We start from the raw sequence: 18,124 nt of genomic DNA on the forward strand, positions 1-18,124 counted from the left end.
TTAAATAAGTGTAAAATGACAAAAAAGGTTCTGGAGGCTCATTAGCCAGACTCCCCAGGAATTACAAAACAACTAAAGAATAAAAAAACAGGAGCTATTATGTAATTACTTCACAAAATAGAGTGAAAACATCTTACATGTTAAAAACTCCAATGTAACGTCTTTCTTACAGAGCAGAGCTGCTCAATTCTAGCCAAAAAATCTCAAACTGATCATTTTGGTGATGATCAGTCATGGTGATCATGATCACTGTGGATTTATGAAGCTTCAGATTTACTCGGGATTCCTTCGGACTTTGTGATTAAACGCAAAAGAGTGATGTAGAGTCATAACGAACAAAAACAGCACAGTGATTTGATCTTTTTCTTGTTTTCAGAGTAGCTGGAACACAAAATTGTAAAGGAAACAGAGAAATATAATTGCACATCTGAAATGTTTCAGAAAGAAAATTTTAAGAATTTAACTCAAGCTGAAGGACGTTCAGACTTTTTTTTCGTATCGCAGCTCAGCTTTCAGCGTTTCTTTTCAACATGTCATGTTTTTAACCACCAGGGGGCGGTGTTTAAATGTTTACCCCAGGTCTACCGCATCGTGAGGTGAGTGGAAATAAATCACAATTTGAATATTTATTTTAAAAAAACAATCAGATTTTATTTAAAAAAAAAAGGTTAAAAGCTCATGTTTGACTGTACAGTGCAGGGCAGGAACATAAATATCATCTGCTGGATTACAGAAACAGGAACAGCAGCTACCCACAGCTCTGGACTACCTTTCCCACAATGCCTTACATTTCGTTTCTCTGAGTTTCCCCTCAGCACTCGTGCCACAGAATAAAATCACGAAATAAAAACCAGGTTCAGTTCATGATGACGTCACGAGAGGAAAACATATCGTCATTGAAATTTTAGAGAGTAAATAATACTTTAAAAAAAGCGCCAGGAGGAGAGTTTCAGATGTCGGGGGGGTGTCTGAATAAAACACGCGTGATAATCTGTCCGTGAAGAGTCTGCTCATGCTGCCCAAAGCGACCACTTTATTAGGAACACCTATGCGAGTAAACTGTAGCTGTAAACCAACAGGAAAAATAAGATTAAGATCCTCACATCGTACAATAGCTGTGGCAGGTGGATTAAAGTTATCAACCCATGAGAGGCCAGTTTCATCACCATTGTGGTAAACCTCTCTTTAATCTGAGGTGTCATCACAGCGCGTTTCTGCCCTCTGATTAACACCAGACGAGTAACAGATTACAGAACATCTGATCCTTTACAATCGTTTCAGTTTCGTAGCACCTTTTCTCTGCTGGCGGCTGCAGAAAGAACAAACTGTGCGAAGCGTTCAGCGGTTGAAGTGAACAGAAAACCCCCCAAATCCACAACTTTACCATCGAATCCACAGAAAACAGAGCGCGCCTCAGGAGGAGACGTCAGCTTACCAAGGCGGGGGGGATTTTTGGTATGTTTTTCCTTTATTGGCTCCTCGGGAACAGAAGCTGCTCCCCGTCTTTGCTGGAGTGTCGTGGCCAAAAAAAAAAAAAAAAGTAAAAGTTGAGTTTGACTGTTTTCACGCGCTACAATCAAGTTTTCTTTTGACCCTTTTTTTTCTACAAACTGGTTTAAAAAGCTCAGAGAAACTTTCAGCCCTGAACCCATCACGAGGACGAGCGTCGCACTCGGTCCAGAGCGAGTCGAGGGACGACGGGTGGATGGATGGACTCAGCTGGAGGTGGACCGATCAGATCATTACGCCGTGGAAAGCTCCACCCCACTGTCGCAGACCCCGCTGTCGATTCGAGTGTCCACTTTCAGTTCCTGAACCCGAGCGCACAGAAGCTCGCCTGCGAACACAAACGCAGCTCAGTGACTCGTGGTCATTTGACTTGGCAGTCGGTGTTACGTGCACGTTATGTGCGCATGCTCACCACTCATTGCGCTGGTGGCCGGCGCTTCCTCGCTCTCGTGCAGCGCCTCCTCCAGGACGCTCAGTGCTCTGCACTCGCCGACTGACCTCAGAGCAGCCAGCAGCTCCCTGATCGTTCCACCGGAAACCTGCAGGAGAGACGGGAAGCAGTTTATCCACAAAATCCTCGAGGGGGCGTTTCCCAGGTTTCTGAGAACATTCAGATGCTGGAGTGTGTGTCGGAGTGTGTGAGATCGTGTTTTGTGTGTGTGCGTTACCTCATAGCTGTCCAGCAGGGTTTTAGCGGGGGAGGGGCTCAGCCTGAAGGCCGTGTTAAGGATCCCGAGACCCAGACTGTGAGCCAGATTCTCCCAGCATCCTTCACTCTCCAGAGTGCCACACAGCGCCTGCTTCACCTCTGTGTCCAGGCTCGCCAGGTCGCCTACACACGCAAACATGTCATCAGCAAACCGATGCGCCGATGTCATGATTTTGTATTTCGTGGTTATGAAACAATGAACCACGTCTAACACGGTGGTCAATCACAGGGTAATAAAGTGTCCACGTGTGGGGAGGAGCTCACCTTGAGGAGGGACGAAGGCCGTTTGAGGTGTTTTTGGTTTGTATTCTTTGCCGTTCAGAAGATCCCAAACCTGCAAACACACACCTGCGGGTTCATTAACCTGCTTCGTGTCGTGAGGTCCACCAGAGGCTCAGAAGCTACGTGTACCTGAGGGGTGGCAGCCATGTTGAAGGGAGTTGTCCCTGGGATGTAACCTTCATCTTCCTCCTCCTCGCTCTCCTTTTCACAGCTCTCCTCCTCATCCTCCTCCCTGAAGAACAGTGGCTCAAAGTTCTCCTTCTGTGGGTCTGCACCTGAAAAGACCCAAATACGAACTTATTAAACACGAGATCGGGACGTCTCACAGGCTTCGTCCTCTTCAGAAAGGAAGCCGTAAGAAACGATGGGGCCTCAGGTGGATGCTAGTAAATGAGCTCCTGGTGAACAAAAGAACTCTGAGCTTTAATAAAAATCTACCTGCAGCCATGAGGAGAGCCGTGAGCTTGACAGAGCCTCGACCCGCAGCGATGTGGAGGGGGGTGGAGCCATTAAAAGTGCAGCAGTCCACCTTGGCGTTTCCCTGATGGCAGAAACACACAAACAGCACTTCATGCAAAGGCAACTCAAAGGTGAAGTTACATCACACAAAGATTCCTCAGCACTGAGACGCCCACCATACACTCCATCGGTCATCTGATCCTTCATCAGTTAAAGTCAAATCAAGGAGAGAGAGAACATCAGCATCTTCTTCTTAATAACATTAAAAAACTTATTTAGGACTGTTTGACCACCTGATCAGTTCAGGTGTTAAAGGCATGTCCAACTGAGACACTCTGGAGAGACTGTATCTCCTGGCTGACTTAGGAAGGCCTCGCTGTCCACTCTGAGGAGTTGGAGACGAGGCTACAAAGGGTTTGCTTACACTCCCCAGTCAGCTGGACCCACGTAAGCCTATGAAGCTAAACGGACAGCTTTAGATATCAGAAAAATATGTAATAACTTTAGCTTTAGTGGACTGTCCAATCAACAGTTACCACTCCTAATCATTGCTGTTAGGGGAGGTTGTGGTTCCTGGCTGAAGAACTCCAGATTTCTTTGTCAGTATCTTTTAAAGTCACTTTTAAAGACACATTAGGATCTCGTTTGTATTTTATCTTGTTTTAAATTGTGTGGGTGTGTTTATTGTGTAGGTTAAGTTATACTGAGAGTTTTGAGCGCTCGTGCATGCTGACGATGCTCAGTGCTCTATCTTCCAGAACATTTCATGTAATTTATGTGTAACTACCGAACCATCCCATATTTTAGACTGACTGTATGTCATAATTTATGTTGCACTCGAGTCCTGCATGTCTCTGCGATCAGTGATTTGTAATTGATCGGAATTTATGGGTTTCTTTCTACCGCCTGTGTGACTTTTTTATTGTGTTATTCTGAAGCACCGTCACACTGCTGAACTAATAAACTTCATAATTATAATAGAATTTAAAATCTTTACAGATGAAAGTTTTGATGCTTTTGTATGCTGACGACATTAAACGTTTAGTTTCACCTGTGCATCACCTGTATGAAAATTCTTTCTCACAGTTGTGCATCTATATGAATGTGTAACCACTTTATTAACGAGATAATGATTTGCTGCAGCTCTGATGCTGAGCCAGCAAAGCCTCAGCAAAGGTCTCTGCTCTGATTGGTTGTTAGCTCCCAGTCTGCCCAATAACCCAGGCGTACCTCCAGCAGCAGGCAGCCCGCCAGCGATACGTTGTCAGTCTCTGTGGCGAGATGGAGGGCCGTTCGGCCACAGCTGCGTTCCTGGACCTCTGCGTTGGCCCCGCCCTCCAGCAGCTCCCTGAGAGAAAACAGCTGGTTGGCCAGAACCGCCAGGTGGATCGCACACAGACCTGCAAACATGTTTACCGATAGGTTTTCAAATGAGATGACAGTAACGATAACGTCTGACACAGCATTGCATAAAACGACACCCCCGCACTGTCTCTTTGACAAAAACAGGAATCTTACAAAAACAGTCGCTGTTACCTCGACTTTCTGATTTTACAGATTCAAGTAGTCGTGCTAACTCGCAGATCGATGACACCGACCTTCATCAAACAACACGAACTCCACAAAGACAAAACCCTGCTGGAGCCGCACATTTGGTGACGTTTATGATTAATGGACTCGACTGTGAAGCTATTCAGGATATTTCCATTCAGTAACTCTGGGAAGTTTTCAAGGATAATAGGAAGTGTACAGTTGATCAGGCTCTCTGTGACGTGCCCGTGTCTTTGTCTGTTAAACCTGAAAACTCACCAAGACTCATTTCACCTATAATACAAGAAAAAAATGTGTTTTTCTGTGTGTGTGTGTGTGTGTGTGTGTGTGTGTGTGTGTGTGTGTGTGTGTGTGTGTGTGTACCTGCTGTGTTGGTTTGGTCCAGCAGCTCTCTCAGCTCTCTGTGTTGCAGTAAAAACTGGATCATTCCTTCTCCCTCATGCTGAGCTGCCAGGTGCAGCACTGTGTTGCCGTGACGATCCGTCAGCGTCGGGTCGGCGCCAGCCAGCAGCAGCGCTTCCACTGCCTCCTTCTGCTGCGTGATAACGGCCAGGTGCAAAGGAGTCTGGGGAACAGAGGGAGGGTGCTTTAGCTCCGTGACCTGAAGCTTTCGGCTCTGTAAGGCTGGAGACGACGAGCTCCATACCTGGTACAGGCGGTTCCTCATGTTGAGCACCTCCTCTCCGGGCAGGGCAAACACCACCTGCGTCAGACTCTTCAGCGCCTCCTGCTGGTTGTGGAGAACAGCCAAATGGAGCCCGCTGAGAAGAGAAAAAGGAGGCGTCACTACACGGCCGAATAAAACCTTTTAATGTGCGCACATCTGATCATCACGATGCGTTTACTGACGTGTCTCCGTTTACATCCTGCGCGGCCATCAGGGAGCGCTGTGGAGCCAGCAGGTACGCCGAGTCAGCCGTAACCGAGTACTGAAAGATGGCCTCCAGCAGTCTGCTGATCACCTGATCCAGCTGCTCCTTGGCGTCGAACTCTGAAAGAGAAAGAAAGACTTGATCGGATGTGTGGAACGCCTGAACGCTTCGTAAAAACTGAATTTATCCTGAGCTTTCTGATGCCGTCAGTGTGATCTGAGCATCTTTGAGTGGACCCGGGAGCGCCACGCAGGAAATAATCCCCGGTGTCACCAGAAAGCAGCAGCGTCAGGTCTAACACCGAGGCGGGAAAAACAAACTCTTCCACCAAATTTAGAATAACTTACCTCTCTCTGCTTCAGGCTCCACACTGACCCCTCCCTCCTCGCTCCTCTCGCTGACCTCCACGGGTTCGGGCCGGGCTAGAGCTCGCAGCACGGCTCCTGATGGCGAGTCGTCGTCCGGGTCGTTGTCGTCACCGTCGTTGTCTGCGGCGCCGCTCTGAGAGGCTTTAAACAAACGGCGTTTGTTGTGTTTTCTCAGATGATTTTCAAGTTTTTCCACATAAATTTACAGATTTATAATCTCAGAGATGGAATTTTCTCATAAATGGAGATTTTATAATCTGGTTTATAACTAGATTGTCTTAGACGTCACCTAAATTTCACATAATATCAATAATAATATTAATGACTTCCAAAACTTTTCTTGGCTTTTATCCGAGATTACTGAGTCATGATTTATTTCTTCCTCCTAACTAGGTTAAAGGTTAAAAGGTCACGCTCCTAAATCTGTTACTTTATTTGTATTATAGATTATCATAGATTATTTCAACCTCTTCCAGCTCCTAAATTACTTTGAATGGCTCTACAACTTCATCGTAGCTCCTCACCGTGTTTGATCCCTCCTCCACCTCCTCCCAGACCCGCTGAGTACCCTGTGGAGAAACCTCCTCCTCCTCCACCTCCTCCTCCATAGTTGTAGGTAGTGAAGCCCTGGTATCCTGGGTATCCTGAGGGAAATCCACCCAAACACAGAGATTAATGATGACATCACATAACGTCACCCTCAGGTATGTGTTAAACCGCAGAGCAGACCAGAACACAGACTCTACCTGTGGATCCAGGTCCTCCTCCAGCAGCCGGACCTCCTCCTCCTCCTCTGTATAGACCTCCTCCTCCATGACCACTGAAGTCCTGGAAGTTGGGTAAAGTCTTCTGCCTCTTCCTCTGCACCTCCTCTTTGTCTAAAAACACACACGTGTTCATGCCATGCTAACCTCTGTGGCATCCCACATTTAAAATCATTAATAAATCAATCATGATGATCAAACAGCAGGGGGCAGTGTTGGGACACAGATACTAAAAACATTAATATAAATATTGAAATTTTCCGCTGCTATTTATTATTGTTTCCAGCTGATTTGCTTGTAATCGTTCCAGTGTTTTTTTTTAAATAATTTGGAGTTTTATTAATTTTCTTTTTGTTGAAAGTGAAAGTAAAATCAGGCTGTGGGGGAAGAAGAAGAGATAAAGGCCTGAGAGGAGTATTAGGAACCTGCAGGTAACGCATTACCTGAGTTGATTCATATCTGGCCAACTCCAGAGGAAGACCGGGGTCATGTGACTTACCTAAGATCTGGGGGTGGTAGGTGAAGGGTTTAGGCTCGCTGGTCTCGTTGTCGGACTTCCTCTTCAGCTGGACGAACACAGACGTCGGTTTCTGCAGGTTCTGGTCTCGATACTTCGGCGTCTTAAATACAATGGCGAACTGTCGGCGCAGTAACGGGCACGGTTAATGACACTCCCAACACCTGCAGGTCAAAGTAGCAGCTCCGAATGCAGGAATGCTCACCTGTCTGTGGACGTCTGTGGGGGAGAAGTCTCCCAGAGCCTCCCAGGTGAGACCCGAGTCATCCTCCTCATAGAACCGAACCTGGATGTCATCTGCAAACGCAAACATCAGGTCACCATGGTTTCATAGTTCGCTTTCAGGCCTTGGGAGCATCTCTAGCTCAGATGCACTGCATAAAGATCAACCTTTGTTCACGTGGCTTAAAATCAGCTCTCAGATCTTGATCGTGCTAAATCAGAGGCCTGTGATAACCTCAGGGGTAATCCTGGTTTTCACCTTTTGTGCAGTGTACGTCATGGAGAATCATCAACATAACGAGATCCGGACCAGGCTACTGATAATTAATAACATTGCCCCGCTGCTGGAGGCCAGACCACCGTGATCTCAGAGCACATCGGTTCTCTCAGAGAAACCTTGGAAGCGGAGCAGGCGGCAGCCCGAATCCAACTCTTCCTCCTGTGGGATTTGTACGTTGGAGGGGAATTCCCTGAAGCAGGACTTCCTCCAACAGCACTGACACAGCTCCAACCAGGAAAAACTGCTCAGATTCACCTCACTTACACTCAACTGCACGGAAACATCATCAAATAAAGTGAAAAAGAAAAAAATCACTACTTGAGAGACTTTTTAGCAGCCCTTAAAATAACCTGCATGCATGTTTGCTCCGAGGTGCTTTAAAAACCAGAACCAGCCTTCCAAACAGCCGTGCTCATTTCCAGCTGTTTACTGGAGCAGCTCTGCATGCCGTGTTTTAGCTCCTCCCCCTTTGTGCTTCTTCTGACCTCATTATTTTAAATTGCGTCCATGTTTAATATGAGCGTCCCGCACCTGACCTTATATATGTCAAACAGAAAACAGCTCTGCTCGGAAAGCTCACCTTTCTGGACTTTGTCGCAGAGCAGGTAGACCTCCTCTCCTCCGGTCACGCAGCCGGCGGTCCGATCCATCCTCACGATCTTCAGGTTGGAGGCGTTCGGAGCCTCTGAGGGCGAAAAGAGAAACAGTTGCTGTCAGAGATCTACCTACCCGAGGCTTCCTCAAGAGCTACGCATCTTCAAAGGGGAGGGGTTTTTTTTTTTGCACCATCACTCTAAGGTAAAGTAACCACACTTTTACATCACTCAAAGGTTTGTGTTCGAGATCAGGGCCAGAAAAGACACCATGAGGGGGTTTTAAGTGTAATTGTAACACAAAGTTACAGGGGCTGTGAACGGGTTCCTGTCTGTGCTGGACAGGCTGAGGTCTTCAAACCACAGCACACTGTAAGATCAAATAGAGGCACTGAGCACGTGTCCACAGATGCTAAAATAGATCACAGACGCGCCGCTTCCCCTAGACAAAGTCAACAGGAAGTTGTGAAGTTTGCAATCACGGCCAGGACGGGGCCTGGTAGTTTAGGTACGTCCATGACTGTGGACAGGTTTGTGAGAGGAGAGGACAGCAGGATTCATACAGAAAGCAGGAAGTGGAAACTGGATGAAAAGGAGCTGAGGTGGAGGTGGGTTTCAAAGCAGCTTGCAGATGCACAGCAAACGCTGGCACGCTGTAGCTGTAACAGGTGATCCACTCCTGCTCACTACTATTACACTGAAGCTGGCCTGAACCCTGAACGCTGCGGGTCTACTGCAACTGGTAAAGGAAAGTCTAGCAATTAAAAAAATGATAAGTCCAAAAACCAAAAGTAAAAGAGTGAAAACTGGCGAATCGAGAAGAGAAAAGTGTGTGAAATGTTTCCTGCCGGTAAAATGAAAGTGCAGAGCGGGGCTGAAACGATGAACTCGGAGTCGAGTTCAGTCCTCTGAGAGGAAGTGCAGCACAGAGAGCGAAGCAGCTTCAGCAGGAAGAGGGACACGAAACCGAGCGGCCTGACGAGACGCAAGCGCCGATCTTCAGTCCAGAGCGATCCTCCGATTCCGACCAGTCGCTTTATTCAGCTGTTTCTCTACATTTAACATTTTCAAACCACAAATCCAACACATATAAATGACAAACTTCATATACTTTCAACACTTCAGACCGAAACATGGGGCCTGGAGCTGAGGTTCAGTATGTAGGAACCAATGATCCATCGAATCTACGGTCCAACACAAAACTTCACACATGATCATCTCTCAGCGCAGACCAAGACTCAAAGCTTCACTTTAAAACCCGTTTTCATTTTTCTTAAAACTGATCGGAGCAAACTGAAGTAGGCGTCGAGTCCGTGTGCAGCTCGGTCTGCACATCTAACACGTTTCTCTGTGGGCTTTAATTCAATTTGTCGGTGACACCTGCAGGTGTGTGCTCCGACCGGTTGAAGGGTTGTTCACTTTGACAAACACACGGTCAGGTTACAATGACAAGATTAGAGCTGATGAAAGGAAACGGGAAAGTTTTGAGGACAAGCTCCAAATAATGGATTCATTTTTTTTAGTTTTGGCTTTTATGGACAAGGACTCAACCAGGTGGTCTACACCTGTGCCCCAAAGAGCACTAATTTATGAGCAGCTTTATCATTTCAATAATCAACACAACCTTATTAGCATTAGCATTAGCAATAACTTAGCAGGTAAGTCTGATGTTTGTACAGCCGAGATGTGGAACAGCTGACCTGCAGGATTTGCAGAACTTGGAGCATTATGACCAAACCTCACTCTTTTTTTATTGCATGCCTGGTGAGGCTGCAGGCATTTATTAAAGTCAAGGGAAAGAATTCTGTGGGCAACCAACTGCATTACATCCAGGTTGTTTCAGGTCTGTCAGACTCGCAATAATCATCGGTCATTCAGTCGGACATTTCAGTAATGTGAAACAGATCCAACACTAAAGAGAAGTACAGGAAATGGCAGCAAACTGCCTCTGCAAACCTTAATAATCTTCATCTCCTCATCTTTAAGTACACGTGTAAAAAGTCCCGCCACACAAACCGTTTCTCTGTGAGTCGCTCTTCAATAAATCCCCGTTGTAGCATTACACAGACTGTCACTACCTCAGGGACAAAGTGCAGCAACCAGAATCTTATCTCGCACATCTGTAAAGTTTGCTCAGGTTTTAGTTCGAGCTGCAGGTGGAAAAAATGAGACTGAGAGCGACACCGCAAGCAAGCACAAAATGGGACTGAAGCGAAAACGAAACATCTTTCATGTGGTTCAAAGACTCAGGCGGTACCTTCAAAGCAGATCTCACGAGATAAAAACAGTCAAAGTTACACTTTCCTCCGAGCCCTAAACGCATCGTGGACGGACCTGCAAACCTTCCTGCTGGAGGGAGAAGATTAGAAATGCCTGGACTCACTGCTGTCGTAGATCGGCTCGGACACCACGGGCTCGAGCCGCCTGGAGAAGCCGCCGTCGCTGTCGGGGAGGAACGCCGTGAACATGAGCCGAACCACGCTGAGGTCCATCTCTTTGGCCTGAGAAGAGGCAGCATTTCTGATCACACTGAGGTGGTGCTCTGAAGACAGAGAGAGGAGGGCGAGAGTCAACGATGAAACAGATAAAACATCCCGAATTTAAACTTTGTTATGTGTCTCACTCACCTGTGATTTCTCGAGGGACTCTGACCTCCCCCTGAACACTGTCGATGTCGGGGTGGATGGAGACCCCGCAGTTGTATCCCAGCTTGAAGGCCTCGATCATCCGCTCCTCCAGAGTCTTTGCCACGTTCTTCTTCGTCACGTGGAGGATCCCCAGGTTCGGGAAGCTATGAGAAATAAACTGAGCGTCACATACGATCGTTTTACAGGCTTCACTGCGTGTGTGTGTGAGAGAGATGCAGACCTGATGGTGGAGTCTTTGGACTGCAGGTCAGCAATGCAGATTCCTTTATCGCACTGTTTTCCCACCAGACTGTGAGCGTGCAGGTGAGGGACGGGGGTCAGCGCCGTCACCAGCTGGACCACCACCCGGGCCTGACCCTGGTAGTTACAGATCTGAAACACACGCACAGATAACCACCATAAATATCTGCAACTTTACTCCAAGACTCACAGTGTTAAGACTAAACCAGGCTCACTATAACCTGCTGTGAGCATCAGTTTAATGTCTGTGAGGCAGAGCAGCAGACACCACTGATGGGACCCTGGATGATCTGATCTCCATAATCCACTGGAGAAAACTTCAAAAAGTGCATTATGGGTAAACTTTCCAGGCTTATATCGGCACGTGGGATCAGCTGATGAACCTACAATTCAATCCCAGACTCGCCTTCCAGCTCTGATATTCTAATATTCTTATAAATCACATCTGAATGTGGCTCCTGGCTGTGAAATGGAGAAATAATGCCGATCAGATCAAGTTTAAGAGTTTTTCTGAATCCTGCAAAGTTCTGGATCACAGAGGGAACTTCATCTGTCATCTGTCGCTGATGCATGAAAATAATCTTTGCCATGTTTTGGTCTTCAAATCAGGAGACCAGCTTATCGCCAACACACTGAGTCTGAGAGGAAATGTGCTTCTGCTGAACCTTAAACAGTGGCTGTGCTGAAGGACGCTCGGTGTGGATTGTTAGAGTCTGTCAAATGAGGGAGAGGTCAGACTGGATGGATGTGGTTTTAGAGAAGTCATTCGGAGATCCAGAGATGACTCACGGTGACAGATTCAGGGCACTTTGGATTTTTCTGCCCTCGGCGCTTCTCTGCTGCGGTTCAGAAAAAACTTTCTCCTGGTACGGATGACTCACGATACCAGCCAAACTTCAGCGGACGCAGTTTCATGCCGCCTCACCTCCTTTTTAACGGATCTCGCAAAGACGTGTTTTCATCCCCTGTCCGAACATCAGACAGAAACATGAAAGCGCGCTGATCTCTATCAGGTGATTACATTAAACAGATTCTGTAAAATAAAAACGAGTCTGAAGCTTATGAGTTTCAGCTGTGAAACACACAGGTGCTCATTAATGCCTCATTTATATCTATATTTATACCGAAGAGACGAGGTTAGAGAAATATAACTGAAGTTTTCCCTGAAGTAAAACCTGCATTTCTTCTAAAGTCCAATTCAGACTGCAAAAGTGAGTCAGTCCCAACTGTACGGGGGGGGGCACAGCCTTCCAATTATTTCACAGCTTTTCAAGGAAACCTGCAATAACCATATTTCCAGTGAAATTTAAAAAAAAAAACCCTGCACACTTTTAACGAGTGTGCATCCTTCTGTTCCAAAGAGCTGCTGCACCCAATTCAACAGCAACATAGTAACTTATAGAAACCTATAGACACATGTGAAGGCATCGCACTGCCAGCTGGAGCTGATCGATACCTGAGAATACTGCCGAGTCATTAGAGGCGTGGCTGAAAGCTCGTTCAGTCTGAGCACAGCGCACACATCAGTGGAGATTTCGTACAGTGTGAAAGCAGCTAAACTTTGAATGAGCTACGAAACATTTTATCTCTGATAAAAAAAACTTTATCTGTGATCAGGTCAGGATCCTTTTCAAAGTCACATTTAAGACATTCAAGCCTGAATCCAGATAACTGTTCCTGTTCCAGAACTACAAAAACCGAGAGTGCATTTCTTAATCTGCCAAACCAAAACCAAACAATCTGTAAGATTCCTTCAGAGGAAGTAAAACTTCAACTTGTAGCTTTTTCTCTCGTTATGATTTCCTTCACTTTGTCGTTGAGGTTTCTCCACACCCAAAATTAAAAGTTATCTCTCTATCTAATTGCACTCTGAGGTAAACTGAGTTTGCGGAAAGGAAATCTGTTCCCGTTTCTACCGTGCACACACGTGTGCATGTACAAATGATGTTGCTGCAGACATTTGCCTGCAGGAACGTTGCAGCAGTAAATAAACACTAGCCCACTTCCTCTTCCCGGTGCTGTGGGCCACTCGAAGCGCTCTGGCAGACAAACCCAGTTCCTAGAAACACAGCGAGCATTGCTGTCTGATGGTTTCCTGGTTCAAACACGCTCACACTAAGTACCTGAGGTCTCTGACGTTCCCAGTACGGTGAAGCAGCCAAGTGGAGTTTGCAGAGAAGCGCTCAGTGATCAGCCTTCACTGCTCCCGATGAAGCTAAACTGCAGAGAGGAGGGCAGTATGTGCAATGCCAATTCCCATAATGAAACCTGAGCACTCATGTTTATCTAAGCACTGATTTTTACATTTAAACATCTAATGATGGACAATTTGCTCTCTCTTATTTTGAAAGGTCAGCTGATACAACCAGTTAGCCAGTTTCAGCTGCCTCCCAGGTTGTTGCAGGGCTGGGTCCAGTCCCCTTTGGAGGACCAAATATTAAACACAGGACCTACACTTCCTGGTGACCCCATATTGGACCACACTGAGACAAAGGGCTTGGTTATTTTACATATTAAATGTCATTGGGAGCGCTTGATTTCACTCATTGGAGCAGGCGTATTAGGAGGAGTTGGTTTGATTTAGTTTAACCTCTGTCTCTTGTGAAGGTCGAGATTTAAGCTTGTGAATGCCGGGGGAAGAGATAATTATTTATTATGTACTCACCTGAAACCTCATCTCCTCTAGTCGAGTCTTTTATAAATAGAAATTCCAAATAAATATAGGGGTGGAGCCATCACAAGTGTAAATGTTCTGCATCTCTGGCAGTAAAAGGCCCTCACTATGCGCCTGTTTACTGTGGATGGCACCATTTTTATTCATCATCCTGCTGCCAGAACATCCAGACTGGCCAACAGCCTGTATCCACAGGCTGTGAGGCTCCTGAACTCTCTGCCCCCCTCTCACGGACAATAACCATATCCAACTTCTTAATAGCAATGAACTGGCCTGCATTGGTGCATCATATCTTTATTCTCTTCCCCCTCCTGCCCCCCCCCCCCCCCCCCTCTTTCTTAAATAGATAACTATCATATCTGATATCATATCTCACAGTACAATAATATTGAATGGGTTGCATTGTTGTATTTTGTCATGTTTCTCAGGTCTTTGTCTGAATTTCTACGAACATTATTGCTAAGGATTGTCTTATTGCATTGGAGTCACACTGGGTTAAATATGTACACTTGGGTTTTAAGGGGTATTTATTATTTTCTTCTTTTTTTGGGTTGTATGGAAGCCCCAAACGCAATTTCATTGTTCTTGACAATGACAATAAATAAATAAATACTAAATACTAAATACTTCCTCAGTATCTATCCATCTGGCTTCTGTCAATCAACGTAGCCACGCCCCAACTCACCCACTCAGTTCAATTTGATTTTATTTATACAGCGCCAAATCACAACAGTTGCCTCAAGGGGCTTTATATTGTAAGGTAGACCCTACAATAATACATACAGAGAAAAACCCAACAATCATATGACCCCCTATGAGCAAGCACTTTGGCGGCAGTGGGAAGGAAAAACTCCCTTTTAACAGGAAGAAACCTCCCGCAGAACCAGGCTCAGGGAGGGACGGGGCCATCTGCTGCAACTGGTTGGGATGAGAGAATCGTTATGAAGAGGGAACCTATCCACAGAGACCAAACCAAGCTGCTCTGTGGGGAATGTTCAAACACTTCCACACCAGCTTTAGCTTTCAGCTTTGGAGGTTTGTCCTCAATAAATATGAAAGACTCTCAGCCCTCATAAAGAAGCAGAAAAGTCAAGTGAGCAGACGTATAACGTCTGATAACCGATGAAAGTGAAGCTCGGGATTAATCTACATCACCACAAATATGAAATGTCATGAACCATCAGGCTGTGGAAAATTCAAAGTGGTGACTCCAAGTGCAAAATGACGACAGTAATTTAAATCCAACAACCGAATGTGTTTTTGTTTCGGTCTCTCTGTACCTGATGAGTTTCACCCGCTGAGGCAGCCTGTAGTCTGTGCAGCACCGCTGTGCGACCACGAGTGAACAACAAAGGGTTAAATATGTCAGTATTTCTGGGCCAGAGTGGGCGCGAACGCAGATATTACACCTCTGGATGCAGAGCTTTCATCTGCGAGCTGAAACTCGGCACCTTTCCTGTTTGTGACGCAACTCCACTTCCTTGTAATTACATGTGGGTGTCAAGGAGAGGAAATTCCCAACAGACATGAAACACAGCAGAGGTGTGTTTGTGTGTGTGTGGTTTGCAGAGAGCTCTCGGACAGGTCCGGGCCAGCAGAAGATTTTGCTGAAACTTCATCTGATGTCAGAAAACTAAAGCGCTCGGAGCACAGATCCGATCCGTGCAGGAGCTCCGAGTGTTTATCGGAGTCTCGAGGAATATTGTGAGGAAAAGCAGCTGTGGGATGAAGTCTGCGTGCAGCTACTGGGGATGTTTGTTTTACGCTAATGATGCCAAAGTTGGTTCAGACACTTAGTAAATCCAAACATTCACCAAGTTGTCCCGGTGTGTGCGCTGTGGCCGGGCTGAGGCAGCGAGAGGGAAAAAAGGGACTGTTCTGATCTGAATAAATAAACTTTCTGAATGAGTTTGCATTTTGCACTCACCGTTTCTACAAGTTTGATTCGCCTGAAATAAGGCCTGTGGTTAACACGCGCTCAGACATTTTCCTGTTTTCTTCTCCAACGTGAGCGCTCCACATTCATCACACACTGCAGGCCGCTAATATTTCTATCACAGTGTTTTTTATTCCGGTGGATTTCATGCATCGAGCATAAATAAAATGCATAAAACACTTTAATGTTGGTATTAAGGAATAAAACAGGCCGTTTCCTCACTTTTTGTTGCAGCTGTTTTTGATTAAACTCAACATCCGGATTCATGAAGCTGAAGCTTCAAATCTGGTTTTATTCTTCAAAACTTTGTGGCATGGATGATCCTGTGCCAGGTAAAGCACCTGTCAGGCTCGATGATTGCCCCAGTGAGTCCATCAGTCGCTGCTTTCAGATCCTCTTGAATAAAACTTGATGTTCATGAAAGCAGGAATGACTCAGGGCACATTGATTTACCTCGTTCCACTATTAACACCATCATCAGTCACAAAAATAACTCGTGGCTTAAGCTGCTTGAGTAGATCTCTGGTAAGTCTGCTCGAGTTTAAAAAAAAAACTTTAAAGTCTTAAAGGTGTATAATGTTCATCACTGCGAGAACCTTAAAGGGAAATTCCAATTTTATCCAGAAAACTTCCTTAGAAATCTTTAAGAAACTACAGGCACGAAAAGTCAGTAGTTTAGAAAAACAAAAACTCTTGTGGAAACTTCAGGGGAACTTCACGAGCACACATTAGAGCAGAGTACGTACACAGAGCATGACACCACGGGACGCAGGCAGTGAAGGTGACAGATGCCTTATCAATTTAAAAAAAACAGAGAGATGGAGCGGGTGAGTCGAGTGAGTCAGACTAGTCATCGTCCCACTGGTCCTGCCAGAGCTGGAGGGGTTTTCCCACTCTGCAGCCTCAACATGCAAACTCACCATCATCAACATCTCTCTAACACGACCCACAGATCAAACACGGCGAGTGGGAGGAACACTTCCTCATTTGTGTCAGTGACTTCATCTCATTCATGCCTATCGTACACCCAGCTGATGCATATGAGCCCATGTTGTCCTTACGTTACGGCGCTCGGTGTACCACTGGTCACCTTCTGTTCCTTTTAAATGCTTCTTCTCCACATGTAGCATAACGTGACAAACTGAGCATCAGCCAACGCTGAAGCAACAAAAGCTGCAGCTCCTCCAAAGATCCCTCGACTTTAAAACAAAGTCAAAAACCATCGGCTGCTGCGATGACGGCAGAAAAGGTGTTTTGACAACATCAAGTTTACGAGACTGCGTGAATCACTGCCGCACAGTAACCACGACTTAGGAAGAAGGAGAAGAAGAAGAAGACGACCAAGAAAGACAAGAATAAGAAGACAATCTTGGGCTTTAGATCAAAAAGATTAAGAAAAAAAAAAGAAGAAGAAGAAGAAGAAGAAGAAGACAACCAGGAAGGAAAAGATCAAGCTTAAAAAAAAAACAATATGGCGGCAGTCAAAATGCCAGGCGTTAAACCAGCGTTTCCCAAACCAGGAGGTTCTGTCAGAGTTCTACGTCCATCTTTTGTATGTACTCAGTTAAAGGGCAGAGAGCAAAGCGTGACTGAAATAAACTTCTTTTAGCCCATTGTGTCCAAAAATGAATCATTTTTATTCAGATTCTACATCAAGAAAAAACGTGTCCTTCTCAGCTCGTACGCAACTGTTTTGACTACGTACAGAAAACAAATGAGCTCATATGATTTTTTTTTATAACGAACACTTCCTGTTCTGACCTGTGTCTGAAAGTCTGGATCTCTTTAATCAGCTTTCATATAGTTTTAATGTCAGCGAGACAAAGACAGAAGCAGGAATCTGGGGATTTCCCATGTTTTCTGGTTTGGTCGGAACATGTGGGAGCTTCAGACTCCAAACTAAACATCAACAGAAACAACACGGCAGGAAACTCGAGCTCGTGTGCTTGTGTCAGTCTCATACAGAGCGCGGGGTGGAAACAAGAGCGCCACGGCTTCTAAAGCCAGCGACGGTCACCTCCAACCAAAACCACAGTGAAACAAAACCAGCCTTCGGCAGACAATAGTAAACACCAGCCTCTCCCCTGCTCACGAGAAAAGACCGTGCAGCTTTGTAACGCCGCTGACACGACGGCTTCACGCGACTCGTTTTGACCTGTTCAAGCAGACGCAGCGACGCATTGTTTAACAGCTGGTTCCTAAATCACAAGTAAGCAGGGGCAAACCCTGCACACTTCCTTTAAATGTGATTTATGCAACTTTTCTCTTCTCTTTTTTTTACATGCTTTAAATACTCAATGCATTATTGCCCACGTGTAGTAAACGAGTAAACGAGACCTTCACTGAGGACTCAAATATCTAAATCACAGGATCCTTAAGACGACTCCCAAGAGAGGTTTGAGTCTATGATATTGTTACGACACATTCATAACACAACATTTTTGTGATTTTAAACTCGTTACAAGTTAATGCAACCCTTTAAGACACGGACGTCAGACTC

General features: G+C 45.7%; 1 protein-coding gene across 1 annotated transcript in view; it reads right to left on the bottom strand.

Annotated features, from left to right (window-relative positions):
• Positions 1-634: 634 nt before the first annotated feature.
• nfkb1 (nuclear factor of kappa light polypeptide gene enhancer in B-cells 1) overlaps positions 635-18,124 on the bottom strand; it is a 30,146-nt gene continuing 12,656 nt past the window's right edge. Inside the window, exons 6-24 of the mRNA XM_082509267.1 lie at positions 10,995-11,146; positions 10,754-10,917; positions 10,510-10,668; positions 8,114-8,218; positions 7,237-7,328; positions 7,014-7,152; positions 6,497-6,628; positions 6,275-6,394; positions 5,730-5,891; positions 5,360-5,501; positions 5,157-5,271; positions 4,874-5,075; positions 4,190-4,359; positions 2,939-3,041; positions 2,630-2,775; positions 2,483-2,552; positions 2,178-2,341; positions 1,922-2,048; positions 635-1,837 (exon numbers count right to left, since the gene is read on the bottom strand). Coding sequence (XP_082365393.1) covers positions 1,743-1,837; positions 1,922-2,048; positions 2,178-2,341; positions 2,483-2,552; positions 2,630-2,775; positions 2,939-3,041; positions 4,190-4,359; positions 4,874-5,075; positions 5,157-5,271; positions 5,360-5,501; positions 5,730-5,891; positions 6,275-6,394; positions 6,497-6,628; positions 7,014-7,152; positions 7,237-7,328; positions 8,114-8,218; positions 10,510-10,668; positions 10,754-10,917; positions 10,995-11,146 — 2,559 coding nt within the window. The 3' untranslated portion in view covers positions 635-1,742. The remainder of the gene's footprint in view (positions 1,838-1,921; positions 2,049-2,177; positions 2,342-2,482; positions 2,553-2,629; positions 2,776-2,938; positions 3,042-4,189; positions 4,360-4,873; positions 5,076-5,156; positions 5,272-5,359; positions 5,502-5,729; positions 5,892-6,274; positions 6,395-6,496; positions 6,629-7,013; positions 7,153-7,236; positions 7,329-8,113; positions 8,219-10,509; positions 10,669-10,753; positions 10,918-10,994; positions 11,147-18,124) is intronic.

Source organism: Aulonocara stuartgranti, assembly GCF_965226115.1.
Source record: "Aulonocara stuartgranti genome assembly, chromosome: 2".
NCBI classification, from domain to species: domain Eukaryota; kingdom Metazoa; phylum Chordata; class Actinopteri; order Cichliformes; family Cichlidae; genus Aulonocara; species Aulonocara stuartgranti.